The sequence below is a fragment of the Acomys minous genome, assembly GCF_964271855.1.
Source record: "Acomys minous genome assembly, chromosome: 2".
In the NCBI taxonomy this organism is placed as follows: Eukaryota; Metazoa; Chordata; class Mammalia; order Rodentia; family Muridae; genus Acomys; species Acomys minous.
In genome coordinates, this window is record NC_140484.1 from 54,360,638 (window position 1) to 54,388,357 (window position 27,720).

General features: G+C 52.7%; 2 protein-coding genes across 5 annotated transcripts; one reads left to right on the forward strand and one right to left on the reverse strand.

The window, feature by feature from the left end:
- Positions 1-430: 430 nt before the first annotated feature.
- Positions 431-10,796, forward strand: CCND1 (cyclin D1). Of its 2 annotated transcripts, none has more exons than XM_084757150.1 (5): positions 431-820; positions 2,236-2,451; positions 2,903-3,062; positions 6,424-6,572; positions 7,853-10,796. In XM_084757150.1, exons 1-5 carry the CDS (start codon positions 623-625, stop codon positions 8,063-8,065), a joined length of 936 nt encoding a protein of 311 aa, XP_084613276.1. In that variant the 5' UTR covers positions 431-622; the 3' UTR covers positions 8,066-10,796. The 2 variants fall into 2 exon arrangements, with proteins under 2 accessions (XP_084613276.1, XP_084613277.1); XM_084757151.1 differs by having other exon boundaries at positions 436-820; positions 7,919-10,796.
- A 9,165-nt stretch (positions 10,797-19,961) lies between these two features.
- On the reverse strand, positions 19,962-27,081 carry LTO1 (LTO1 maturation factor of ABCE1). 3 transcript variants are annotated; one of them, XM_084773131.1, is made up of 5 exons: positions 26,886-27,081; positions 25,721-25,826; positions 24,325-24,395; positions 22,161-22,274; positions 19,962-21,827 (listed from the first exon to the last, which is right to left on the reverse strand). In XM_084773131.1, the coding sequence occupies exons 1-5, from the start codon at positions 26,975-26,977 to the stop codon at positions 21,788-21,790; spliced, it is 423 nt and encodes a 140-aa protein (XP_084629257.1). In that variant the 5' UTR covers positions 26,978-27,081; the 3' UTR covers positions 19,962-21,787. The 3 variants fall into 3 exon arrangements, with proteins under 3 accessions (XP_084629257.1, XP_084629256.1, XP_084629255.1); XM_084773130.1 differs by having other exon boundaries at positions 22,157-22,271; positions 26,886-27,080; XM_084773129.1 differs by having other exon boundaries at positions 22,157-22,274; positions 26,886-27,079.
- Between the last annotated feature and the right edge of the window lie 639 nt (positions 27,082-27,720).

The window sequence follows — 27,720 nt, forward strand, 5'->3', positions numbered from 1 at the left end:
CGGTCCGCCCGTGGGTGCACTCGTGGCGTCCTCGGAAACGAGCCCATTCTCCCGGCTGGAATATAGGGGTGTCCTTGCACCCCCAGGACGCCCCCCTCCATTCATTCTTCCCTGGCTTGCGTGTGGCCTGGTCTTCCCCCCTAGCTGTCCTGTCCAGAGCCGCTGCCACCCCACCTCCACAGGTCTCGGGGGACCCACTTGGGGAAAGAAGACGACCCCCCCCCAACCCCCATGCACCGCTCTTTCCCAGCTTGGACAGAAGCAGTCAGGGCGATTTGCATATCTACGAGGGGGGCGCAGGCTTTGGGCTTGTCCCCCTCTCTGCTCGCTGCTCCCTGCTCCCGAGCCCCCTCCCCCTGCGCCCGCCCCGGCCCTCCCCCCTCCCTCCCTTTCTCTGCCCGGCTTTGATCTCTGCTTAACAACAGTAACGTCACACGGACTACAGCGGAGTTTTGTTGAAGTTGCAAAGTCCTACAGCCTCCAGAGGGCTGTCGGCGCAGTAGCAGACAGCAGCCGACTCCGCGCACTCCAGAGACCAAGGCAAGGCAGCGCAAGGCAGCGCGCGCCAGCAGCAGCCACCGGAGCCCAACCGAGACCACAGCCCTCCCCAGGCGGCCGCGCCATGGAACACCAGCTCCTGTGCTGCGAAGTGGAGACCATCCGCCGCGCGTACCCGGACACGAACCTCCTCAACGACCGAGTACTGCGAGCCATGCTCAAGACGGAGGAGACCTGCGCGCCCTCGGTGTCTTACTTCAAGTGCGTGCAGAGGGAGATTGTGCCGTCCATGCGGAAAATCGTGGCCACCTGGATGCTGGAGGTGAGGGGCTACAGGCTGCTAGCTTGGGACCCCCTGGCAACTTGATGCCCCCACCCATACCTTCCGCCCATGTCTTCCCTTCCGACACGGAGTTTTCCGGGTGTGTCTCTAGGACTTGGGATTCTCAAAATAAATAGATACTTCGGGTCTTTTTGAACGAGGAAGGTATGGGAGTTGGGGAAATGGGGATTCCTTTTCCTGGTGGGGGGCAGTCGGGGAGGAGTGCCTTCAAGGGAGGACGATGTCAGGGACACCACAGAGGCTGCGGGCTGGGTTCCTTTTGTGGCCCCCGCTTGCGCCCCATTCCTGCAGCGCCTCGGCGGGGGCAGCCTCTGCACGTAGCTCCAGCTGAGGGGGGGAGGGGGCATAGATTTGATTTTTAAATTAATATCCGTGGACACGTATGCAAGGGCCGCTCGTGCCAGTATTATGCGCCATCTTTGCTCCTTTATTGCAAAGCAAAAGTGTTTATTAATTATTGGGGGCAGGGCGGGGAGCGGCAGCAGGGGCACTGGGACGGGCACGAGGAGCCTCGTGACGGCCGGGAGTCACTAAATTGGACAGTCCGAGGGATATTTTGGGGGGACTCTTTGTTCAATCAGCCGACCCCTGGACACCCTGCACAAACTACCTGGCCCAGAGAGAACGCCAGGCTGCAAGGTCGCGTGGCCCCCTAGTCACTAGAGATTGACCGTCGCCCGCGAGGGTCTGCACTTGGAAGAACCTGCTCAGCTCAAGCAGAGGGCTAGGGGCAAGGCACATTTTCACATGTTCAGTAGGAGGCTCAGAGGCCCCAAAATATTTTTAAATAATTTTTAAAAATGAGTCTTGGTGCCCTTGCAGAGGCAAACGGCGCCCGCACCCAGCAAAAGGGGGGCCCCCGGAGTTTTAGTTACTGGGGCTCACCCCACAATGTGCACCGAGCTGCTGACCCTCGGCTTGGATCAAGAGTCGGTCAATGGTTATTTTCGGGCCGTTTTTAGCTACCTAGCTATTTTTTTAATATTTTTAAATATTTTTTGAAAAGATGACGTCTGGGAAATGCGGCGCGGCGGCCTCGGACGCCACCTTTGTGTCTCGCGTGCGCGCGAGCGGCGCCCAGCCCCCGGCGGCCCCGCCAGCCCTGCGGTGGGATTCCCTAGCTTGTGGCCTCCTAATTTTAATAAAGGTCAGGGTCTCCGCGGCCACCGCTGCCGCACCCCGCCACGCTAGCAGCCCAGGGACTTTCCCTTTCAGTTTCAGGGTGGGTGGTCACTAGGCATCCGCGGGGCAGGAGCGCATCCTGGGGAGTTAGCCACCGCGACCCCTCTCGGAGACCTCTCCACCCTTTTACTCTGTGCAATCTAGGAAAAGGGTGCGGGGTCACATAAAGCGACCCCTTCCCCCGTTAACGGTCACGGTCCGTGTCCCCGCAGGTCTGCGAGGAGCAGAAGTGCGAAGAGGAGGTCTTCCCGTTGGCCATGAACTACCTGGACCGCTTCCTGTCGCTGGAGCCCCTGAAGAAGAGCCGCCTGCAGCTGCTGGGTGCCACCTGCATGTTCGTGGCTTCCAAGATGAAGGAGACCATTCCTCTGACTGCGGAGAAGTTGTGCATCTACACTGACAACTCTATCCAGCCTGAGGAGCTGCTGGTAACCGCAGACCCCACAATCCGAAATCCCTCATTAGCTGCGCAACCCCCAGGTGGTGGGAGCTGCAAGTGGCAAGAGACCCATCCATCCACGGACGGATCTCTTGCCCCATGGAAGGCACCCACACTGCACGACACCAAAGTGTCAGTGGGCAGAATCCTAAACCCATTCCACCTCTACGCCCGCCCTCCCCCCCCCCCCACTTCCCCGCCACTTTCCAGGACTGCCCACCATGTCTGCAGTGAAGGCGCTCTGAAATGTGGACGGGGTGCGCCCCCTAGCGACGCGCGGGGGTCAGCGCTGGCGGTGGGAGGTCTTTTTGTCTCGCAGCTTGGTAGTCCTTTCTACATGCACGTTTTTGTCGTTTATCTATATGGGGTCCTGGGTTGTCCCCACTCTTTAGACCCTCCCCCAACCAGATTGCCCTCCTTGTCCCCCCCATTTTCTTCAGCAAATGGAACTGCTTCTAGTGAACAAGCTCAAATGGAACCTGGCCGCCATGACCCCCCACGATTTCATCGAACATTTCCTCTCCAAAATGCCAGAGGCAGATGAAAACAAGCAGATCATCCGCAAGCACGCACAGACCTTTGTGGCCCTCTGTGCCACAGGTAGGGCCCCCACCCCCACTCCTCCCCGGGGAGATCTGACTCCTTTCAGTTCCCAGGCTGATGCCTTTCCTTGCCCATCTGTCTTCCGTACCATGTATAGAACAGCCTAGAAGGGTCCCCTCTTCGTTTTGAGCCCAGGGTGCAGGGCGCTTGTTGGGGGTAGATGGTACTGGGTGGCACCTTCTCCGCTAGGGTAGAGACCTTTAACAGGATGACCAAGCCTCCTTGGGCCAACCTTTGCACTGCCAGGTAGTGGTGTGGCCAGTGCATGATTTCTGAAAAGGGTTTTGCCTCTGCTCCTGTCCCCACCTACCTCCTGCCCTGCCTGTGTTCCCATGGATGCCCAGCTACACACACACACACACACACACACACACACACACACACACACACACACCTCCTAGCTTCTCCCAAGCCAGTCACCTGCCAGGGGTGCCTACAAGGGTTAGGCAAATGGCCATGTCCCAGTCCCACGTGATACAGTACAGCCCAGTGCAGGGTGGCCAGCTCAGGCACTTAGTGGCCCCACCAGGGGTGCTGCAGGCCAGTTCTTTTTGCCTGAGCCCTGGGAGGAATGCTTGGAAACCAAGAGACAAGAATCTTCCTATGGCTCCTCCAAGGTCCCAGACTGCAGGTAGACAGTGTGACTTAACTCAGGGTGAACAACCATGCAGGAACACACACACACACACACACACACACACACACACACACACACACACACACACCCTTCTGCCCCTGGGTGGTTCTGCACCACGACATCTGACCGCTCTTTCCCCGCCTCTAACTGGGAACCCTGCCCAGGAGGCTTAGCAATGCTGAGGAGGACCTGCGTTCTCTCCCACCTGCTGAGGACCCCCTTCCCCAGTGGTCCTGATCAGACCTCAGATGCTACAGCTGTTTGCAGCTCAGGCTGGGTGACCTGTGATGTAAGAGGGACACGTAATGTCCTTCTCCCCCACCCCCAGCTGCCATCTCCGTGACATCGTCTCTTGTCTGACAGTCTCCATGGCTGTTGTTTCTGAACAGCTGTTGGTGTGAGGATTTGGGGATCCTGGCCTCCCAACAACCTCCTAAGGGTGCCAGCACCTCCCCCAGAGGTGTACCAAGCAAGGGAGGTGGAAGATGGGAGTGCCAAGGCCACCAGTAGCCTGGAAGGATCTAAGGGGCGGGGGCGGCCCTGCTGGCAAGCGGGCAGGGAGGCATCTGGCTGGGGTTCCTCTGGGGAGAGCAGAGCCCTTGCAAGCTCTAGGCAGCCTTTTATGGAGCTGAAAGTGGCTTCGGAGAAGCAACAGAGTTTCCCAGAGATAACATGAGGGATGTGGTGGCACAGCCTCCCCCAGGATGGTTCCAGCAGCAAAGTACCCCTCCTGGGACCCCGGAATGCACCCCCAGGGAAGCCAATAAGCCTTAATAAGCATCTTTATGTGGCAGGACCCAGCTCTCCCAGCTTTCTGTATGGCCTTTGTCTATGATAGGGTGCATTAAGAGCCCCTAAAAGACAGGTGGAGGTGGAGGACAGCTTGGTAAACTGCAGTAGGCCAGTGTTCTGGGAGCTGGAGGCTTTGTCCCTCTGCAGGAGCAACCAGCTCCTTTGTCACAGGAGGCCACTTTGGGAAGAGGCCAACTTAACATCATGGTGAATGAAACAGAACAGAGCTTCCATCCACACGGCATGATTTCCCCTCACAGGAGATGGGGCTATGACTTTTCCCTTCCGGATATCCCCCTAGACATGGGTTCCCGGCTGTGTGAACAGTGTGCTAGCCTAGGCTTGGGGTTGTTACACAGGCATGCACAGGTGGCCAGAGTGCACCCTTGTGTGGATACAGACAATGGGAAACTGAGCTTAATGAAGGGTGTTGGTAAGTGTCAGCCATGCCACTGAGCCGGGTGACAGCTATGCCAGCAGCAACAAGGCAGTGTGAAGAAGCAGGTGTTAGGGCTCCTTACAGGACATAACGGATCTTGCCACTGCACATGGGAGGGGCGGGGGAGAAAAGCTTCGGAAGGGGCTGGGACTCCAGGCCACGTGCCAGCTGCTCTCGCTCCCTGCACAAGGGGTGGCTGTGATTTGAACTTGACTCCGCACCAAGGTTTCAGTTCACTGGACTCACTGGCCTGAGCTAAGCCCTTTGCTACCGGGTGGTCCTGTCTTCAGTTCTGTGTGGCTGCCAAAGCTGTATGTTCTATTAGGGTAGTCTGCACAGAGCTCACTGAGCACTTGGGCCCTCTCCTTGATCCCAGCCTCTGGGTGACACAAAATGGGATGCTGAGAGCCGACACTCCTCTGGCCTGGAACCCCTAATTTACAAGCTGAGTCAGTTGCTGTCCCTGTCACTATGTCTTTGCTGGGTGTGACAGGAAAGCAGCTTGTGGGCTCATCTTAGGTGGTGGGGTTGTACAGAGAGGCATTCTATCAGTGTGACATGCAACTTCGGGATGCTGAGTCCTTTGGGTGCAAGAGGGGGCAACCTAGTGACCCCAGATGAAGTCCTAAAATGACACCCCACTGCAGTACTGTGAGAGAATGTGACTCCAACATTTAACAGTGGGTGAAATACTATGCTGGGGGTTACTTCCCAGTGGGGCCTGTGCTTAGGAGACATTCCCCAAGATTCTGCAGCCCCCCAAAGGGACCCTGGCCTGGGGCTATACTCCCACTCAGTTTACCTGATCTGGAATCATGTGTCCTCTTCCCTAACCTGGGACCAGTGAACCAGGAGAGCAACACAGAAAGGATGCAGGGCAGCGTTTTAAAACTAGAGAAATGGCTCTGTGGAAGGTTCTGAGAGTCTGTCCTAGAGGGGAGCATCCCTTCTGTGGACTCTAGCCTAGCTTTCGAAGGACCTGGTCCTGTCACCCCTGCAGCTTCCTGCTGTCTTTCTGAGTTGTGACCAACTGTCTCTGGTCCTTGGTGTGTTACCAGGCTGGCTGTGGAATAGATTGTGAGCTTCCTTGCCTCCTGCCTCAACTGCTCCAGTGCAGGTGTAAAGCACCTTCAACTCTGAGGAGCAAAGCAGCCATGACCAATCCTCCTCCCTCGGCGTTTGCTTGAGGTGCTGGGGATTGAACCCAGGGCTTTGTGTGCATGCCCGGCAGAGTGTCTGCTGCTCAGCTTTTTTTTTTTAAGCTTGAGGCAAGGCGTTGCTGACAGCCCTCATGAACCTCTCTAGTGCTGCCGGCTCAAGGCTGCAGCACTGTGTGTATCTGGCGCCACCTAGGGGTCGCCAAGGGAGCTGCAGGCATGGGAAGGCTCGGGAGGACCGCCTGAGGCTGGGCCAAGAGCTGGGGGTAGGAGTTGAATCCGAGGCCTGAGGCCATCCCTGCTCACAGCCACCTCTGTCCCTTTCTGCTGCAGACGTGAAGTTCATTTCCAACCCGCCCTCCATGGTAGCTGCTGGGAGTGTGGTAGCTGCAATGCAAGGCCTGAACCTGGGCAGCCCCAACAACTTTCTCTCCTGCTACCGCACAACGCACTTTCTTTCCAGAGTAATCAAGTGTGACCCGGTGAGTGAGTGAGTCTCATCAAAGGAACCTACAGCTGCAAGGGCTAGGGAACTTTGGTGGGTTGCATTGTCAAGATACTGTGAGCAGGACCCAAACCTGGGTCCCTACCAGCCTCTTCCCAAGCTTGAGATTTGGGGGTCATCCAGACACCATGGATCCTAAAGGTGTGAGGACTGTGGTGTGGTGGCAGTGCTCCTGTTACAAGTATGAGGTGGTGGCATGTGAGGCCGAGGGCCTGGCCTGGCCTGGCCTGGCAACAACAGGACCACATCTCCCTCAGCATAGTCTTGAGTGGTTGAGTCCACAAAGGACTCCTGTATAGACCTTCTGCACATTCTAGAACTTTCTTTGTGTGTGGGGTTTGTGTCGGGCTGACCGTGTTTGGAGCTCTGGCCATAAAGGTGTCCTCGAGGACGTTGCAAGCTGGCGTAGACAGGACAGGCAAAAGTCCAGTTCTGGTTTGAACTTGAGCTGGAGGTTCAATGGCGGTCAGAGCCACTGGCATGTGGAAGGCCCCCAGGTGTGACAGCTGCCCTGTCCTGCATGGCATCAGCCACAGGGACACCCCCCCCCAATTCCTGCACCTCTCAATTGTGGTTAAGCATGCAGACCCCTTCCCCCCGAGCATCTGGGGCTCCTGAGAACTGAGAATAGGGTCTGTGGGTAGGTGGGAGCCCCCAGGCTTTAGAGAGGGAAGGGTGTCTGTGGGTCCAAACCTGAGCCTCACTTTCCACATCTGTTAAATGGGACCATTTACCCTGCCACCCTCCTCAGCCATGATATTCATCAAACGAAGGGGAATGTAGCTTCGTCCCATCTAAGCAGGATTCCAGGCTCCACCAGTGGTGACACTGAGGCTGACTTCCCTTGGAGACCACCCTGGGACGATGGCTGTGAGGGAGACGTAGATGCTCTTTGTGGGGGAACCTAGAGAGGTGCCTTCCTCAGCCGTGCAGAACCTGTCACTGATGCTCATGGAAGGCTGGGGTCTTCCTGGATCCACCTACAGAGTGTGCATTCAAAAAGGAGTTTCCAGGCCTTCCCTGTTTTGAATTGGGGGTGGGGAGTAATACCATGTAGGGCTGTGAGAGGCCTGGGGAGGACCATCTGCTGGGTAGACCTAGGGTGGACAAGCAGGTGGGTGTCCCATAGATAATAGCCAGCTGTCCTGTGGCCCTCTTGCTCTCTAGCGCCTTGCAGCTTTCTCGCCGCTCATTAGATTGGGGGATGGCTTGGGGGATTTTCTTCAAGCCTTGCCCTTAGCAAAGCCTGCCTCGCAGGTCAAGGCCCTGGCCACCAGCCTCTGGCTAAACAAGGACCCCCTCCATCTCCGCCCGCCTCTCCAGGACTGCCTCCGTGCCTGCCAGGAGCAGATTGAAGCTCTTCTGGAGTCCAGCCTGCGCCAGGCCCAGCAGAGCACCGACCCCAAGGTCACCGAGGAGGAGGCTGATCTGGCCTGCACACCCACCGACGTGCGAGACGTGGACATCTGAGGGCCACCAGGCAGGCGGCTGCCACCAAGGAGCCAGCCCGGGTGCTCCTGACTAGGTCCCTCTTGGGGACATTTTGTTACCAGAAGGGAAAGTTTTGTTCTCTTTGTTGGTTGTTTTTCTTTAATCTTTCTCCTTTCTGACTTAAGTGAAAGAGAAAAAAAAATACCTGAAAGCAAGAGAGAGAGAGAGGATTTGCATCGCCCTGAGTTGTAGGGAGGAGGGGGGTGCTATAAATAGGATTCTGTACCCCAGTAATCAACTAGTTTTCTATTAATGTGCTTGTCTGTTCTAAGAATAGGATTAACACACAGGAAGTCTCCAGAAGGATTTTGATTATTTTACGTGTTTAAGAAAAAAAAAAAAAGCTTGAGAAATACTGCTTTAAAAAAGATGGAAAAGAATACAGGAAACCGTTGTTAAAGTAGATGAGAGCTATTAGATAGAGAAATGTACTCTGCTTTGCTGAAAAGGCACAGCTTTGGCACAGCCCTCAGCCTCACTCCCCTGCTTGCTCAGTGCAGTCACCTCAGTTACCTGAAACGTGCTTTATCCCAGGGGTGGGCGGACCTCTTCACCATATTGATGGTTGGTGCGACCTCTAGCGGTCTCATAGCGTGTGGCACCTCCAGGGCTCATCTTATGTGCCCTCTGCCCTCTCCAACCTGCAGGTTCACAGAGTGCCAGCAACACAGCCGTAGTACCCCACTCTACGCAGTGTGCTCCAGTAGAGAGGGGATAAGATAGTGACATAATATATTCTATTTTTGTAATCTTCCTGTTTTGTAGTTCCTGTTTAAAGAGATGCTGGTTTTTGCCTGACGGCCCTGCAGCCCACTCACATCAGGTTAAACCCACAGCTTTTCTTTCATGTGTGTGGTTTGTTCTGTTTTGTTGTGTTTTCCTTCTCCATGTTCCAGAACCATTCCATTTCAAAGCACTTTTGGTCAGCTAGCTGGAGGCAGTGTGGCTGGTGTGTGTGTGTGCGCGCGCGCGCGCGCGTATGTCGGGGGTTCTAATGGAATGGCTGGGGGATGTCTACACACTTGGTTGGATGGTCGCACAACAGGTGTGTAGGGCTGGTAGCATGGGGTCAGAAAGAGAGAGCTCTGTTCTCGCACCGCCAGGATCTGTCCCACAGAGAAGTTGAGTGCAAAGGATGCTTTGGTGGCAGCTGGTGTTTGGAAGTAGGAACCGTGTGACGTTACCTGGACAGAGAGGAGATTCGGGGTGACTCTTAAGTCTTTCACACAGGAGGCTTTAAACACTAAAATGTCTAATTTATACTTAACAGCTACAGAAGAGTATTTATTGGGAAGGCTGCCCATGGCCAGTGTGACTCCTAAGGCAACGTGATACCCTTTGATTCAGACGCACACCTTCTGCCCTTGCTGGCAAAGGTTTGGTGCCAAGTCTAAGAGATTGGTCTTTATTTGGGGTGGGGGTCTCCAAAACCACACAAAGATATGGATTTGGTCCGCTTAACTTTCCCAACCCAAATGGCCCCATTGGAGAGCCATCCAAACTGAGGAGAATTAGGGGACTCCAAATGAGTTTGATTCTGGCACGTTCTTGCCACCGCCCCCCAAGTCAGCAACAGTAGGTAATTTGCACGCCTTGGCTCTGTGTCTTCCTATTTAGGAAGTGTTGAAGGGAGGTAGCGAGCAGAAGACTGGAGAGAGGATGTGAGGAGAGAAGTGGGAGGGGAGGGACCACACAGGGGACAGGTTGTGGCTCCTTTCACAGAGCGCTGCTACCGATGACTCCCAGCATCCCAGACGCTCGGAACCAGATTTTGCGTCGCTTTGTATCTTTCACGTTGTTTTCGCTGCTATTGGAGAGTCAATTTTGTTTTGTTTTTTATGATGTCATAAACTGCCATGTTCAAGTTTTAATTTCCTCATAGAGTGTATTTACAGATGCCCTTTTTTTGTACTTTTGTTTTGTTTTCTTTTCTTTTAGTTGTGATCAATTTTGGCTTAATGTGATAACCGCTGTATTCCAAAAAAAAACAGGTTCCTGTTCACAATACCTCATGTTTCACCTAGCCATGCCGGGCCTGGCGGGCGGGCGGGCAGTCTGCCTCCTGGACCCTGATGGGGGAATCATTCATCCCCCTGCACCTGTCGTGCTGGGCCCTTCATTTGATCTGGGACATAGCATCACAGCAGTCAGTCGGGGCAACTGTACTGTTCTTTGTTAGTTATCAATATTGTTATTTTTGTAGCGGCCTGTTGTGCACGTCACCATGCTGCTGGGCCCGGAGGGATTTGTTCTGCATCTCCGGTGCCATCATTTAATCTCTTAGGTTCTAGTGTTCTGTCTTGTTTTGTGTTAACTACAGCATTGTGCTAATTTAAAGACTTGGCCTTGGCGAAGCCAGCTGCAGTGCTGCAGGCCCCCAAGTTCCCTAGCAAGCTGCCAAACCAAAATGGTCACCTCCACGGTCACAACCAGCCTAGCTGAGGAGTCTGAACCAGGCAGGACCCTTGAGGGCCGCTGTGTCCATGGTAATGTGTGAGGGTTTGGCCAAAAGGCCAAAGGCTGGTGATGGGTCCATGGAGTCTGCCCTGTGATGTGAAAGGCTTTGAGGGGCTCTGGCTGGTGGCCAGGTTGGCTTTATGTATCTCTGGTTGACACACCATGGCGCTTCCCAGCACGGACATGTGACCAGCATGGTCCAGGAAAAAAAAAAAAGGACAAAAAGTCTAGAAATAAAATTGGTAAAATCCCAGCTTGATGTTGCCTGTATTTTCTGGGCCCCTCGAGACAGGAATGGAGGTGGGGGCTTGCCATCTTGATGTTATAGCTAAGTGAGACCCAGACTGTCCTCAGCACCCTAGGGTGTTTGGTGGCATCTCTGGCCACCCGGGATTCCCAAAGGGAAGGGTGTCGACAGGTAAGACCAGGGTGGGAGCCTCTGGCGTCAGGGAGGCCAGCGGCAGCCACTGATCAGAAGCGGCTCTGGGTCTCTGTCGCTGCCAGCTTGCCCTACTGCTTATTTGCAGACAGAAGATCAACAGAGCCCGCGTTCACTGCCCCTCATCTGGCGCAAATGCTTGTTTGCTCTGGGTGAATCACTGTACTTAGGTGCTGCCAAGCGCCCAGAGAGCAATGCTTAGTGTTAAGGCCAAGGCCCAAGGTGGCCTTTCACACAGTTCCTGGAGACCTAGGTGGCAGTTGCTCATGACTGGCACTGTTTCCAAACCCTGGGGGTACAGGTGGTATGACCCAGGTCTGTTTTAGGCATCACCTTCTACAAGGTGGCATTTGGTTGGCTGTTTTGGTACCAGGGTGGCCCCTGCCCTTCTGGAAGGTGGCGGCGGGGGTGGAATGTAGGCAACACCATCTGGCCTGAATGATGAAAGCAGAAAGAGACTTGGTGAGGAGAGAGGCCCACAGTGACACAAAGGCAAAGGAGGCCCCTGCCAGATGACCTACCCCATGGGAGTTTAAGAAAGCACCGAGCCAGAAGAGACTCCAGTGTCGCTTCTGGTGCCTTATGAAGGCATAGTCCCCATCTTGGACGAAGTTGCCTGAGGGCAGGATCCAGAAAGGCAGTCTAGCTCCATATAAATGTCAAAGGCTGTTATAGGGCTGGGGACCCAGGAATTGGCAGACTGCCTCTGCCTACAGCCACGCAATGTCCGGGAGAATGGGTATGGGGCCTTCAGCATCCCAGGAAAAGTCCAAAGGGCACTGAGGTGGAAAAATGCTTTCCCCTTGGATCTTAGAAGTACTGGGGGGCAGGCTTGTCATGGGCTGATGGGCTGATGGGGAAAATGGTATAGGAGAGACACAACAGGATATGCTGGGATGAAGCAGGTAGGCAGCAAGGGCAGCAGAGTGGTCCTAGGAGTTCAGACACAAACAGCAAGGGGCTGAGCATACACTCTCAGATGAAGGTGGCAGCGGCTGCTGCGGCGGCAGCTGCGGCTGCTGTGGCGGCGGCTGCTGCTTTCGACCACTGCCTACCAAAGCTGGTCATGGAAGGACACCCAAGTGCAATGGGCAAGCATCATCATCAACCGTGTAGACTCACACCATGGTGCAGTCTCTACAGGGACATCTAGCGGTCTGTGATGGCCAGCTATTGCTGATGCCCAAGCCTCTTTCCTTGGCTCAGCAGTGAACCCCCTGATGCCACTGGCCACTCCAGATTCTAACCCTCAAATTTAACTGTTAACACTAGAAGGGGGAGCTGGGATGTGTAGACACTCCTGTTCATAGGGTGATGGTACAGTAGCTCTTTGAGGGCCCTCAGAGACAGACTCAGAGAGCAAACACACTCAACTGTCTCTTCAAGAAGCCCAAAGGCTGGTCCTCACCAGCTCCACGGGGCCTTGCTATGCATCCCGGCCAGGCTTCTCTCGAGCCGGCAGCCCCCACCCTGCTGAACCATCCCACCTCTCTCAGCTGAACCAAGGTTTTGAACCTGCCTGGCCTCTCTAAGCCTCAGCTCCCTGGACCTGCCCCAACCTTCATTTCTGCTTGTCCCTACGGGGCTTAAAGTGAGTGTGACCCCTGAGGAGCTTCTGCATGACATTACACATGTGACTGTACGTGGCCTTCCCTTCCTGACGTCACACCATAGGGCTAAGTGTGATGAAGTTAGCTTGTTGCCCACGTGCCAGCCCAACTGCAGCATTTTGTCCTAGAAAGCAGGCCTTCACTAACCCTATAGAGGATCTAGGCTGCCCGGACCCACAAAATGTCAGCATTGGGGGCTGAGGACTCCCAGGGGTGGAACACAAGGCAGAAAAATAGGACTGTGTGTCCCCCCTGCAGTGTCCCAGAGCCCTTGCCATGGTAACCCAGGAGGCAATCGATGTTTATTGGGACCTGGCCTCTGTGTTTGGTGGCAAGGCTGTGCAGGCCACAAAAGGCCAGTGCTAGGAGCTGACACTGCCAGGAATGCTTGCCAGGCAAACCTGTACATGGGCTGATGTGACAGCCTGTGTGTGTCTGGTGTGGGGTGCACCGGCTAGTTAATATGAGGTGGACAGGCTTGTACACAAGGACCCCCACACGGGCACAGCAGAGGGCTGGTGGGATGCTGTACTCCTGGCTGAGCTGAGCTGGCTCTCTTGCTCAGGGCTGTCATCTCAGGAATGTCTTTGATCAAATGGTTGGGCAAGAGGGCAAAGCAAGTGCAGGACCTCTAATCCGTTCCCAGTCCGTTAGCCGGCAGGGCCCCATAGACCATCGCCACACCACAGGGCCAGCCGACAATAGCCTGGGGGTGGTGGGGATGGTGGGCAGGCAGCTCAGGGCGGCAAGCCTTGGGGCCCAGATCCAGAGGCATTGTTACTTAGGGCACACGAGGAGGATGGGGAGAGAGAAGACAGAAGGGGCCTCACTGGGCCTGCAGCCTCTCAGAATGTGGCATCCATTAAATCTTTGAATTGTCCCCAAGGGACAGCCAAGACAGCCTGTCAGCTGGGAGCCACTTTAAAACTGAGAGGCCTCACCCTTGAGGCCATCTGTGTGGGGATGGCCTCCCAGCCCAGTGCTCGGGGCATTCTTCCTGGCCTTGTTCTGCCCTGAGCCGCTAGGCCAAGTCTCTAACACCTGGGCCTTTTGGGACACCTGCCTCAGTTCTTTTCCCTGTCACTGTGATAAATACCAGACAACAGCAACTTAAGGGGAAAGGTTTATCTGGCTCACAGGTAAAGGTCCATCGTGGTGGGATGGCATGGCAACAGCAGCTCAGGGTAGTTGCTCACATTGCATCCATATGGAAGGCAGAAAGAGACAAACATGGGTGCTCAGCCCACTTGCTCCTTTTTAGATAGCCCAGGCCCCAGCCTGTAGGATGCTGCTTCCCATGCTGGGAGTGGATGGTCCCATCTCAATTAACCTAGTCAATGTAATCCTTTAGGGGGGCTGAAGGATGGCTTGGGAATCACAGCACTGGCTGCTCTTCCAGAATATCCAGGCTTGGTTCCCAGCACCCACATGGCAGCTCATTGCTGTACTTCAAACCTCTGTGGGCACCAGGCATATGCACTGTACACAGACATACATGAAGGCAAAAGAAGTATACACAGAAAGTTAAATTTTTTAAAAGGAAGAAATCTTGGCTGAATAGTCAACATTTTTTTTAGAGCTGGTCAAACATTTTGATTTTATAATGGCCAATGATGAGAGTACCACTTCACATACATACATACATACATACATACATACATACATACATACATACATACATAGTATAAAAATGTGCTTAGCGCCAGTGCAGAAACTGTTGTGAATTCTGTCTTCATCCCAAGGCAAATTTCACTGAACAGTTTTTAATGAAAATAAAGTCAACTTTTAAAATCAGACATTCTACTTCATCTCAGAAGGTCTGTGCTAATTACCCTGGAGGCATGGTCCATGAGCCTCACAGAATATCACAAAGATTTCTTTTCCAAATAGTTCTAAATGATCATATCCAAACAATTGTGTTCCTGTGTTTGTGTTTACATTGTGTGTATGTGTGTAAACTCCACTGAGCCCACAAACTATCCTCTAACCATTTCCTTAAATATGTAGTTATATTTGCAATGTACAGAGGAAACAATATACTCTTAGAAGATTTTTAACAGTTTTAGTTATTGAGGGGATCACTTAGCTCATTTCCTCGGGTAGATGGAAGCTAAGTATGTGTGGAAGACAGAAGATCACATTTTGAAGAAAGTGACAATATTAGATTTTAGTATAAGACTATGTGTTAGGTGGAGTGCAAATGCTTGGACTCCTCTAAATGGACTCTAGGTTACATATTTTACAGTGACATTTGGGTCTTCCCATTTACCTTATTCTTTCTATTTAGATGCTCATTTTGTGCCTTCCTTCAGTTTGTTAACCCAATGTCCCAGGCCTTAATATTTGAGTATATATTTTTTCTGGATAATAAAGTATGCATGATTTCTTTTCAAAAAAAATAAAATAAAATCAGACATTCTAATACAATATAACCCATTTGACACATGTTGAGGCCTGACACACCGGCCTTAGCTAGCTATAAGGAAACCACCATGTGTACAGCATGAGCACAGCACTTTCTACGACTGTAGTCTGAATTAAGGTGTTTCAGGTGGTGTGCACTGGCACAAATGAAATAACCCCATGCTGTAGAGTGTGCAGAAGTGAGGCTGCAGTGAAGTTACGGGGTGCAACATAGGTAAGCGTTTCTAGAAACATCCCTGGGGTCCATTCATTAAGCATTTGATGTATTTTATTTTTAGACAGGATCTCACTATGTAACTTTGAACGACCTGAAAATCACCATGTAGACCAGGCTGACCTCAGATTCAGAGATTTTTCTTCCTCTGCCTCCTGGGTACTGGGATTAAAGGTGTATGTCACCATGTCCAGTACATACGATTTCTAAAATATTAACTTTTTGCTCACTGCATGTTCAGATATCTTTTCCTGTTCCTACTTTTTTATGACCCCACACAGAGTTGGGACCCACAGTTTAAGAAGCTGGGTGTTAGATTACCCCTGCCTTATGCAAAGCAGGCTGGGAAGACTTGGAGAGACCTCTGATCTCTGCTAGGTCCCTCTCCCAGGGCACACTGTGCATATCCCAGAGCTGCAGATGACCACACCAACCTGAAGAGACCATCACCTCCCTCCCCAGCAGCAGGCACGGAGGGGAAGCGTGGGCAGCTGTCTGTAGCAGACCCCTCCCTGCCACTCAGATGCAGGGCTATGAAACCTAAGACAGGGCCTCCTGGTCATTCTCTGAAGTATGGCACTCCTGTCACCTGCCGGCAGAGGCAGTGGAAACTAGGGAAGCTAACGCTGATTTCTCAGGAAGAACCTGCAGTGCCGGGCTGGGTGTGGATTGTGTGCCCAGATCTTTTACCCTGTAAAGTAGAAAAATGGCAACTCTGACAGGGAGAGGGAACTGGCATTGGCGTCTGGGACAGCCCTGACAAATGCTAAATGACATGGCTTAAGCAACAGGGGGCTCTGTTCAGGGGCCTAAGGGGCAAAGCTGTGTATGGCTGGGCCACTCCATTTCTGGTGGTTCCTGTCAAGCCTCAGTGTTGCTCATCTGGCCTCCCTGTTTGCAGGCTGCCTTGGGTCTAAAGGCTGCAGCTTCTCATGACCTCCTCCTCAGGGTCCACTTCCTTTTTTATTTATTTTTATTTTTTTGAAATAAGAAGCCATTTGCTTCCAGGACTTTCAAGCTGATAGCAAAGGCCCAGCCATGCTTGAGCAGACCTTCCCTGCTCAAGGTTCAACCACAAACTCCTAGCTGGGCAAGACGGCTAAGACGCTACTCCAAAGCAGATCAGTCGGTGGGTGGCAGGCCTCTGAGCTTGCAGGTTCAGAGGCTCTGCTTTCAGGGGTACACACTCGCCGGCAGCAGTAACGCTCTAGCTGGAGAATGGGACCAGCACTCCCAAGTCTTCAGACCTTTGGGTTCCCAGATGCATGCTCTCCAGAAAAGAATAGGACCCCGTGCATGGAGCATAGGGACAGGACCCTAGCTCTGCAGGCCAGGGCGGACAGGACCTTGTGGAAAGCACCACTGGGAAGCTGATGACAGAAAGGCAAAAAGTGACTTCCCTGCTTAGAACACTAACCTGAGGTCACCCTAACTCCTGGGAGATGTGATCAAAACCTTATTTACCCCAGATGGGGCCCAATGACAGACCAAGGTCCAGTTCTGCCAAAGTCAGATGTCAGCTACATCACCACAAAGTCCCACCCCATCAGAGATGACGATCTCATGGGCGCTGAGTAACGGAGCCCTACTTCCTGTCAACTTTCTAGCTCCTAAGACTTCTGCTGCTGGGGACAGCCAGAAGCAACGGCTGGAATCCTGGGGCCCACCCTGCCGTCTCCTACGGGGTGTGGTTATCTCTGTGACTAGTTACAGAGACCTACCCTACATCTCCACACTGCCGTAAGATGGTGGTGGGGTCAACTAGTGCCACAGGCCACTGACCTTTGGGGGCTGGTTCCTGGTCGCCAGGACTCGGGGGTTCCACAACACCTCATTTTCTCTGACTGCCTGCCTTGTGACTTCAGTTTCTTGAGATGCCAATTCCTGGCTCTGTTCATAAAGACTGGGACGACCATGGACAGTGTGGTGATCTCCGCAGTCAGTACACACTGGTCATCTGTAGGTTGAACCCCAAAGCTGACATGGGAGCCTCCCTTCACAGAAGTCTCTCTGCCACCTCCTCAGGCAATTGAGTGTTCCCCTACCTCTGTGTTCTCAGAAGGTGGCATCCATCATGAAAGGCCCACACAGGGGCTGGGACATCTGACACCCTCTTCAGTCACTGCTCCTTCGACACAGGTTTCTTCTTTATAAGTCCGTGTTTTCCTGGATCTGCTAGATCCAAGACCTGCCACAGGCTCAGCTGAACAAGAAAGCAGGCTGGAGCAGCTGGCACAAACTACTCTCTCCCCACTGTGCTGTGTCCAGTCTAGAATTGGCCCCTTACTGGGACCAGCAGCAGCCACCCTGCCAGCCTGTGTCGCTGTCTTGCACATGTAGACTTAGCGGCATGAGGAAAAGTCAGGACTTGGCAAACAGAACTTCCAGCTCCTTCGTCCAGCCCCCTCATCATCATCGTCATCATTTTACTTTGAGGAAGAGGGAGAAAAGGTTTGGGGTGAATACAAAATAAAGAGAAAATAAGCTGTGGCCTTGACTTAGGGTATGGGGTGTTCCACTTAGTCACTGTGGGCTGAGAGCAAACTCCAGGCAAAATGTTTGGTCTCACTCGTCCCTACAATCCTACAAAACCGAACTTCACTACCAACAGGGCTGGAAAATGGACAAGCATAAGAGTACTTGCTGCTCTTGCAGAGGACTCAGCTTCAGCCCTGAGCACGACATGGTGGCTCACAACCATACCTAACTCCAGGTCTAAGGGACCTGATGCCTTCTTCTGATCTCTGCAGGTACTGCCCCCCTGTGGTGGAAGTAAAAAACTCATGCACATAAAATGCAATATATATATATATATATATATATATATATATATATATATATATATCAATTATATATAATGTAATTACATTGTATACAAAAATAAGATGTAATTATATATAAATTATATGTAATGTAAAATATATGTTAATATATACACACTTTTTTTTCCAAGACAGGGTTTCCCTGGCTGTCCTGAAACCTCTCTGTAGGCCATGTTGGCCTCAAACTCAGAGATCCCCCTGCCTCTGCCTCCTGAGTGCTGGGATTAAAGGCATGGACCACCACCCCCACCTAACCATAATCTTTATTTTTTTTTAAATCCTTACTAACACTAGCTTTGCACAGTACTTCATTTAGTATTTAGCCTCAGACTGAAATTGGCCCTAGTCACAGACAGACTTCCTATTAGGGGTCACACCACTGTATCTCTGCAAGCCTGAGGCCCTGTATTTAGTTATTTTTCTCGCTACTTAAGGGGCAAAGTAGGGTGGGGGGTGGGGGGTGGGGGGGTGGGGGGGTCTATTCTGTCCACAGTTTATAAGGTGAGTTCTCATGGTGAGAGGCATGGCAACAGGAGCCCGAGGCAGACAGTCACAGCATATGCACAATCAGGAAGCAGAGAGAGATGAACGTTGGTGCTCAGCCAGCTTTCTTTTTCTTCAATCCAGGATCCCAGTTCATGGGACACAGTACATTCAAGGTGGGTCCTTCCCTCCTCAGCCAAGCCTCCCTGGAAACATCATCTCAGCTGTGCCCAGCGGTGTGTCTCCTGGATGGTTCTAAATACTGCCACGCTCTCATGCAGGCAGCAAGCTGGGCTGGAAGAGGAGCCAGCCAAGACACTTCTGCCTCAGACCTCCAATCCCTGGCATATGACAAAGTGATGCTCACAACGGATGACACAGGAAGGTTGCTGTGCCAGAGAGCCAGCCAGAACAGGGGCGGGGATGGGTGACAGAAACCGGTCTGGTAGTAAGGACACTTATAGCTCACAGGACATGGTCTGAGGAGGCAGGATTGGCCAGCAGCTCAGGTGATATCAAGGACACAGGTTTCACTGGTGCCTGACTGCCACCATCAGGTCCAGCTTCACCACTGCTGCCTGCGGTTGCCGATGGCAGTTCCATGGGACAGCATCCAAGAGCAGTAGCATCCTTCTCGTGACTTATGTCACCTTTCATAGCAGATACAACCATCTCAGTGGTGGGAGGAGGTGGCGCAATTCCATGACAGAATGGTCCTAGGCACTCTGTCTATACTGTGATCCAGAAGACCTTTTGGGGTGACCACAGCGTCCTGGAGACTAGACGTAGACTTCGAGAAAGGGTCAAGTGGGCAGAGGTCAAGGCCACATACAGGAGCATGAAGGTGTCAGGCAAGTAGGCAGAGGTCAAGGCCATGTGCAGGAGCATGAAGGTGTCAGGCTCTGCTGGTGGGTGGGGGCTCTGACACCTGATGCGCATAAAGTGAGAGGAGTAGGAAGAAGAAACAGGGAAATGAGAGGGCGAGGGCTAGAGGCAAGAGCGGAACTAGTAACAGAAGCACGTGGCTGGCGTGGACGGAGATTTGGCCCAGATGAAGAACATTATCAAGTATTTGGGATTATGGGTGGGAGGTAGCTTGAAAGAAGTTATTAGAAGCAGATGGCACGGGATTGGGACAGGGATCCCATGCCTGCCCCACTATGGGAAGTAGTTTAGAGGATTGATGTCTGCCCTGCCCTAGGTTAACTAAGGCAGTGTTAAAATATAACAAGTGTCTGTATCTTGATTGATTGCTAGCTGGGTGTGCTGAGGTAACAATAATACAGATAATTTAAAAACAAGTAACTGCTACCTGTGGTATCAAATCCAAGGCAGAATGCAACAGGCCCACCAGGCCCACTGCAGCATCTCGGCACTGGAGGACTGCAACAGCTGTCACTACAAACGAGCCCAGACAGACTGCTGCTTTAAAATATACTATTTATTCTTCCCAAACAGAAAAGTAAAATATGGGCCGGGTGGTGGTGGCAGCACACACCTTTAATCCCAGCACTTGGGAGGCAGAGGCAGGCAGATCTCCATGAGTTCAAGGCCAACCTGGACTACAGAGCGAGTTCCAGGACAGCTAGAGCTGTTACACAGAGAAACCCTGTCTCAAAACAAAACAAAACAAAACAAAAAAACAAAAACAAAAAAACAAAACCAAAACAAAGAAAAGTAAAACATGATCAAAACAGCAGTCACAGCCCTTTGCGCCCAATGCCCAGAGAACACACTGGAGAGTACCCAACCCGGGAGCAGCTGGGAGATCGGTGCTGGACATGTGAGAGGCCACACCAGGCTCAGGAAGCCAGATGCTCAGTGCCCTGGGCTCCAGGCACCACTCCTCCCTCTGACTCGACTGGGCTGATGCACAGAGGGAGAGCTCCAGCTCTACAAAGATGACGCAGAATGATGTGAAAAATACTGTCCTAGGGCCGCAGGCCTGAGATCCCAGCGCTCAGGAGGCTAAGGCAGGGGGATCACCCTTTGAGGCCAGCTTAGACTATGTAGTGAGACTGTCTCTAAGAAAATTAAAATTAAAAAAGAACCCAAAACTCCAAGTGGCATGCATCCATGGTGACCTCTTCATGTCAAGCTCTGGAACTGGAGTACAGACAGCCAGGGTACAGTGGGGCCACCCAAAGGAGGACATATCAACACATGCTGTCAAATGTGTCCACACCTGTGAAATGCATGGCAGCACTGAGCCCACTCATGCCAGCTCACCTTATACCTGCCTGTAAATATCATGCAAGACAACACAAGCTGCTTGGAAGTACAGTGTCACACAGGCAAGTCCCTAGGCTGTCACAGTGGTGACCATGATCTAGTCCTGCTTTGGTGCCCAGTAGTTCCCCATTGCCACTTGTTTTTGGTTTTGGTTTTAGTTTTTGAGACAGGGTTTCTCTGTGTAGCCGTGGCTGTCCTGGAACTCAGTCTGTAGACCAGGCTGGCCTCAAACTCAGAGATTCACCTGCCTCAGCCTCAGCCTCAGCCTCAGCCTCTGCCTCTGCCTCTGCCTCTCGATGCTAGGATTGAAGGCGTGCATCACTCCTTCTGATTCTGTTGCCACTTTTTAATGTGTACAGCTCATCCCACACCTGTTTGGGGGCAGCATGAAGGCCATGCCTCGGCTTCCTCAGTATCAGGCTAGCCTTGCATTCTCAGCAGGGCATGCAGAGGCAAACCAAGGCCAATGGAGCCCGAGTCCCGTGCACACTGCAGGAATCTGGGTCCTAGTGGTATAGGCAACGACTACACATGCTGGAGGCAGAGGCACCATGTGGCACTGCAGGACACAAATCTGGGATGGCAGCCAGCTCTGCTGCCAGGCCCTCAGACTAGATAGTTCTATGTTATCACCTCTTTAGTCGGTAAGTCTCCACCTCTGGGGCTACCAGAGGGATGGAGCGAAATGCAGGAACGTGCCATGGCTTCCCACTAACTGACTTCATACCAGCCTGCTTCTCTCAGTCCTAACCTCAGGGTAACCCTACCCAGGACCTCTGGAATGACAAAGCCACTCACTCTGGCCAGTGGCAAGCAGTCTCTTGAGTGTGCTGCCACTGTGCAGAAGGCAGGATGGTCAGACCTCTCTGCAAGCTACCTAGGCAAAGCCTCAGGGAAGAGGCCAAACTTGTCGTCCCACAGAACAACGGGTGTCTCTCAGGCTCGCCTTTAATCACTCTTGATGCGCAGACATGTGCTCCTCTGTGAGTCGTCAGAACGTAAGTCCAGAGCCTCCTGCGCTCATCTTGAAGTCCGGCTGCACGTTGAGCAGTGAGCACAGCTGAAAGCACCGAGAGACCACGTCTTACACCTCCTGCACTTCAGCTCAGGGTGAGGACACGCCTCCTGCACTTCAGCTCAGGGTGAGGACACGCCTCCGCTAGCTGCAGCTTCCCTATCCCAGCATGAGCCCAAAGGCAATGTCGTTGCCACACCACCCCCAGCCCCTTTTCAGGCCCTATCAAGGGGCAGGGAAGCGAGTTCCTCTGGGTCTATACCTGGGCACACACTGCCCAACACTGCCATCGCGTGAACGCTAGGGCTTGCACCAGCCCTGCCCTCACAGCACACTCAGGCACATCCCACCGACAGAGGCTTCGGAGCACAAACCTGCCTGAATTTCCCTCTGATTCTGTCCAGGTCTTCTTGGAGCTTCTCGTAAGTGGGGTCATCATAGGGGAAGCACTGCAGCAGTGCAATCAGCGCCTCCACCACCTTCATCTTCCTGCTGGAATGCATGGGGGAAAGGCTGTCACGCGGGAAGACTATAGGCCCCACTCCATTGCATCTTCAGAGCAGTGGGCAGCTAAGCGTGCCTCCCGGCTCTGGGCAGTGCTGGCCACCACCTGCTGTGGAGCAATGGCTCACCAGGGGCCTCTTACTCCATCTGGGGAACTTGTAGGCTCGGAGCTAGAGGGACCACTGGAAAAGGATGGCAGCCAGGCTCAGCTGTGACTGCCACCCAGTGGTGGCATGAGCAGCCAACAGAATTCCTAATGGATCAGGCTGCCCAGTCTCCTTGCTGCCACCAGCTCACAGTAAAGAAACCAGTAGAGAGCCAGGCTTGATGGAACACGCCTTTAGTCCCAGTACTTGGGAGACAGAGGCAGGAAAAGCTCTTTTGAGTTTGAGGCCAGCCTGGTCTACATAATGAGTTCCAGGACAGCCAGGACTAAATAGACAGACCCTGTCTCAAATTTTAAAAAAGAGGAGATGCCAGAGCTGGACGAGGTGATGCACGCCTTTAATCCTAGCACTCAGGGAGGCAAAGGCAGGCAGATCAATGTGAGTTTGAGGCTAGTCTAGTCTACAAAGCGAGTCCAGGACAGCCAAAGCTACATAGAGGGACCCTATCTTGAAAAAAACAAAACTAAAGGGGAAGGGAAGGGGGAGTAAATCACGTGATGGACATTCAAAGAGGAGATCCCAGAACCCCATACTTAATCACAAGCCTTGGTCTTACTTTTGAACATGGTATGGGTCCTAGACACTCAAAGAGTGTGCCACAGGCAGGGAGCTGCCATCCTCCTGGCTTCCTTGGTTAGTACCGTCCTCCAGGCCCTCCTGTGCCAGGCCAAGCCAGCAGGTGTAGGAAAACCACACAATGCTAGCCCAACCCTAAGCCTGTGCACACAGGGGCAATGTGCCTTTCAGTTCAGGGTCCCTCCCAGCCTTGGGCAGGCAGATGGGGCAGGTCATTGAGCCAAGGCAGGCAGAGCACAGCAAGACAAGCTACCAAAGGCAACACAGGTCAAAGAGCAGTGACACTCCCTAGGGGCTGTGTGTGCCAAAAAAGGTTGAATTCTGGCTGCCCGTGCTAGTACTTGTCTGGGAGCCCAGCATGCAGGAGCCTGAGGCAGAAGGATGGCGGTGAGTTGGAGGCCAGTCTGGGCCATAGTGTGAACCCTTGTCTCAAAAACAAAAACAAAAGAACGTGTTCTGGTTGGCTATGAGACACTGTAGGTAATAGAGTCATCATTTCTTTTTTTTCTTTTCTTTTTCTTTTTGTCCTTTTCTTTTAGGTTTTGTTTCTTGTTTTGTTTTGTTTTGGGGGGGGTTGTTGCTTTGTTTTTGTTTTTCTTTTTTGAGACAGGGTTTCTCTGTGTAGCCTTAACTATCCTGGACTCGTTTTGTAGACCAGGCTGGCCTCGAACTCACAGTGATCCGCCTGCCTCTGCCTCCCAAGTGCTGGGATTAAAAGCATGTGCCACCACTGCCTGGCTTTGTCCTGTTCTTTTGGAACACACCATGTAGACCAGGCTATCCTTGAACTCAGAGAGACTTGCCTGCCTCTAGCTGTGATGGAAGATGTTCACCACCACACCTGGCTAGGCAGCATTTCTTCCTTCCTTCCTTCCTTTCTTTCTTTCTTCTATTTCCTTTTTTTTTTTTTTTTTGGTTTTTGGTTTTTCGAGACCAAGCTTCTTGGTGTAGCCCTGACTGTCCTGGACAGTCCTGGGCCACCATGCTGGCTAGAGAGCCAGCATTTCTGAGGCCTCATGCCACGGACACCGTTGCAGCATGTTTATCTGAAGCCCAGGTGAGAAACGGACATCGGGGTAGGCTCCACCTGACATTACCTGAGGTGTACCGTCATCCAGTGCTCACCGGGTACCTTGAGGTGGCCAACTGTTATTTCTGTATCACAGACGAGACTCAGTACTCAGAACTCAGGTAGTTGTGCATGTTAGGATCACTCAGAGCTGACCCTGTGCTGATGAGAGGTTGGGAGGGAAAATAAGGTGGGGGGGGAAGGAGAGAGGGAGCCCCAGCCTCACCTGTCTTTGTCACCAGCGCCACCGTGTAGAAGACATTTCCATGCAAGAGCAAAACCCCGGTAGCACCCAATCTGTGAATTGAAAAACAGCCCAGAGTGAAGGTGGTAAGCGCTCAGCCACGCCACACCAATTACCAAGATCTCAAAGCACAGGGCTGGGTGGAAGTGGCCTTCCACACTGCTTCTTTGGCTATTCTCTAGAACCTATGAGTTTTAGGCAATGGAAACTAAACAGTGTTGGACCCCGAGATAAGATCGGTGATGCTCATCCTCTGTGTACATCTATGAGCTGCTCCTGGCCCTTGTCCATGGTTCGTGTGTACACAACAGGAAAGCAGGGTGCTTAGCCTCTGGGTCTAGTTTCTGAGATTGGATAGAAAAAGCAACGCCACTTCGGCCTTGCTTTCATTGGCTACTTGTTCTGGGATGTCGTGAAGACAACTAAGCAGAGGGTACCAGTTACATAGTGTGCTACCTAAGCCAAGCCTTCAAATAAGACTGGAGCCCTACTGACACATGAGGGTACTGTGTGGCATAACCAAAAGATGGCTGTTTCAGGTCCGTCAGTCTGTAGGGACCTGCTTTGTGGCATCAGGTATCTGATACCACCATGACCCCCTCAGTGATATGGAAGAAGGAGCTAAGCAAGGAAAAGGCAAGGGGAGGAAAACTGTGGGGCATATGGAATTTCACTGTAAACATGGCACACTCAGGGTGAGGACTGAGATGCTGTAATACTCCCATAGCAAGCTCTGGTGACTCTGTGCTAAGAACGTTCTGGCTGGGCTATAGATTCCCACCAAAGGCCTTGCCGTGGGAAGAGGTCAGATGCTCTGGGATCAATTGCAGAGGAAAAGGATCCATGCCTTTGTTCTTATCCTCTGGGCACTGTTGGGTGCGTGCTCTGTTGTTGAGCTACTTCCCCGCCCTATTTTTGAGACAGGATCTTACTATCTAGGCAAGGCTGGCCTAGAACTTCTGCCTCAGCCTTCTGAGTGTTGGGATCACAGGTATGGGCCACCACACTCATCTATGAAGTCACTTCCCCCACCCCCCAGACAGGGTTTCTCTGTGTAATCCTGGCTGTTCTGGACTCACTTTGTATCCCAGGCTGGCCTCAAACTCCCAGTGATCCACCTGCCTCTGCCTCCCAAGTGCTGGGATTAAAGGTGTACACCACCACTTGGCTTGAAGTCACTTCTTTTTTTTGGGGGGGGGGGCGGTCCGAGACAGGGTTTCTCTGTTTTAGCCTTGGCTGTCCTGAACTCACTTTGTAGACCAGGCTGGCCTCGAACTCACAGCGATCTGCCTGCCTCTGCCTCCCAAGTACTGGGATTAAAGGCGTGCGCCACCACGCCCAACTCTTGACGTCACTTCTAAGTGACCCTCCCACTTACCTCAGATCCAATTTTGGCTCCATGTAACATGCCATATTGCCTTCCTTCAATGATTCCCAAGCTACTGCCTTCTTCATAGCCTTCCTGATATCCCTCCCCATGGAATCTGGGATAGAGAAACACACTTCATCAGGCACTAGTTTTCCTGCAGAAGTCTCCCTGCCTTCTATTAACCAGATCCCAGAGGACACAACGGACTATAGTAGGAAAAGCTTAAAACCCAAGTCATCAAATGCACGTTCTAGGCCTAGCTCCTCTTGTCCCTGGCGCCCATTACTGTGGCCCATCTCCATTTTTGAGATGGGATCTTACTATTGTAGCCCAGGCTGACTTCCGGCTCAACACCTCTCCCTCCACCTCTTGAATGCTGAGATCGTAGGTGTGAGCAACCACCTCCAAGAGAAACTGGAGGGCTTCATGCATGGCAAGCATTCTACCAACGGAGCTACAGCCCCGATGCCTAGCGGCCCAAGTTCCTTCATCTCTAACTTTATAGACCATCTCTAACATGAGTAACTTCCAAACTCGGCAGGCTACCAGAATCCACAAGGAAAAAGGTAAACATACAAATTCAAGCAAGCTTGGGATGCACTAGGAATCTACAAGGTAGGTGCAGCGGAGCCTACGTGCCATCATAACTCAAGCTGTCCTTCTACAACACTCCAAAGACCCAGGATTCTTCACACCTCTGTAGAGAGACAGAAACTGCCCTCAAGATCATTAGAGTATGCCACTATTGGGATGCTCTCTCTGAGGATTCAACCCTTATCGTGGAAGGAATGTTCCGTTAAGTCTCTGTGAGGCTCCCCACTTGGGAGGTGGGGGATCTGGGGAGCGCCTGTGCCTCTTCGTCTGTCAGGACCCACTCCCTCAGCCGGGCTCGAGCATTCACCCGGGAAGGTTCCCACCCACAACGAGCAGCCTGCCCAGAGAGGCCAAGAAGCCCTGGACCACTGCCCCGCCCAGGCGTTCCCCTGGGACTTTCCGCAGCCAAAAGGGCCTGCCCGACATATCCATCAGCGGGTCCATGAATACTGCCGTATGTGCGGCAATTAAAGGACAAGAAGAAGTGGCAGCTCGCAGATGGCGAAGGCGGGTATCCCCGAGGACAGCGGAGCTCGGCCGAGCAGCTGCTGGGGCGGGGCGGAGCCGGGCTTCTGCTCACCTCTCATCAGCCATCACGACGGCATCGAACATGTCCTGCTCCACGGTCATAGCGGTGTCCCGACTCTCTCCGGACCCTCGTACTCCTGCCATTCTGTGTAGTAATCGCTGGTGGCGAAGATACGGACACAAACGCCGGCTTCTCAGCCGGAAGAAGCCACTTCCTTGTATGCCGCGCGGAGCAGGGCGGGTAAATACGGCAAGCTAAAGAAGCCAAAAACAAAAAACAAAAAAACCCACTCCGCTCACTTTACTGCGCACGCGCAGATTATGCGGTGGGCAGGGCTGGCCAGAGCAAAGTCCCGCTCCTCCTCCCTGGTACCTCCCGCTCCCCGGTGGGTGGGGCTGGTCGCGAGGGGAACATCTTCTGGGCTGAGCGTGGGACCCAGGCGAACCCTGCTTTTATTTTCAAAATCCAAACATATGGGGCAGAATTCACAAACGCGGGTCTTAAAGAAATGAGAAAAGTTACCAAAGACCTGGCAAAGGGGCGTTCCCCGAAAGTGGAGGAAAGGCCCCAGCTGCTGCCTGCGTGGAGGAGGGTGGGGCTTCCTGCATCCTTTGCTGTCACCCGGCTGTCAATCACCGCATCTGTATGTTTCACGGGAGCCTCCCTGCGGACTGGAACCGATTTGGTACTGCCACATCCTAAAGGGCAAATAATAAATATTGCCCCAGGCAATGAAAATGCCCTTGGGGGGTCCTTGGGGGTCTTTGAAAATGAAAAAGGTTGTGTGTGCCAGTTACCTTGTTTTTTTTTGGTCTTTTTGTTATTTTGTCTTTTTTTTTTTTTTTTTTTTTTCCAGAGCTGAGGACCGAACCCAGGGCCTTGCGCT

What these genes read in the sequence shown, in the direction of transcription:
- CCND1 (XM_084757150.1), top strand. Translation starts at nt 623, where the DNA reads ATGGAACACCAGCTCCTGTGCTGCGAAGTGGAGACCATCCGCCGCGCG. An exon ending in TGGCCACCTGGATGCTGGAG is followed by an intron (nt 821 to 2,235) that starts GTGAGGGGCTAC and finishes GTGTCCCCGCAG; the next exon opens with GTCTGCGAGGAGCAGAAGTG. An exon ending in GAGTAATCAAGTGTGACCCG is followed by an intron (nt 6,573 to 7,852) that starts GTGAGTGAGTGA and finishes CCTGCCTCGCAG; the next exon opens with GTCAAGGCCCTGGCCACCAG.
- LTO1 (XM_084773129.1), bottom strand. Translation starts at nt 26,977, where the DNA reads ATGGCAGGAGTACGAGGGTCCGGAGAGAGTCGGGACACCGCTATGACC. An exon ending in GTCGTGATGGCTGATGAGAG is followed by an intron (nt 25,827 to 26,885) that starts GTGAGCAGAAGC and finishes TCTCTATCCCAG; the next exon opens with ATTCCATGGGGAGGGATATC. An exon ending in GGCGCTGGTGACAAAGACAG is followed by an intron (nt 22,275 to 24,324) that starts GTGAGGCTGGGG and finishes CATGCATTCCAG; the next exon opens with CAGGAAGATGAAGGTGGTGG.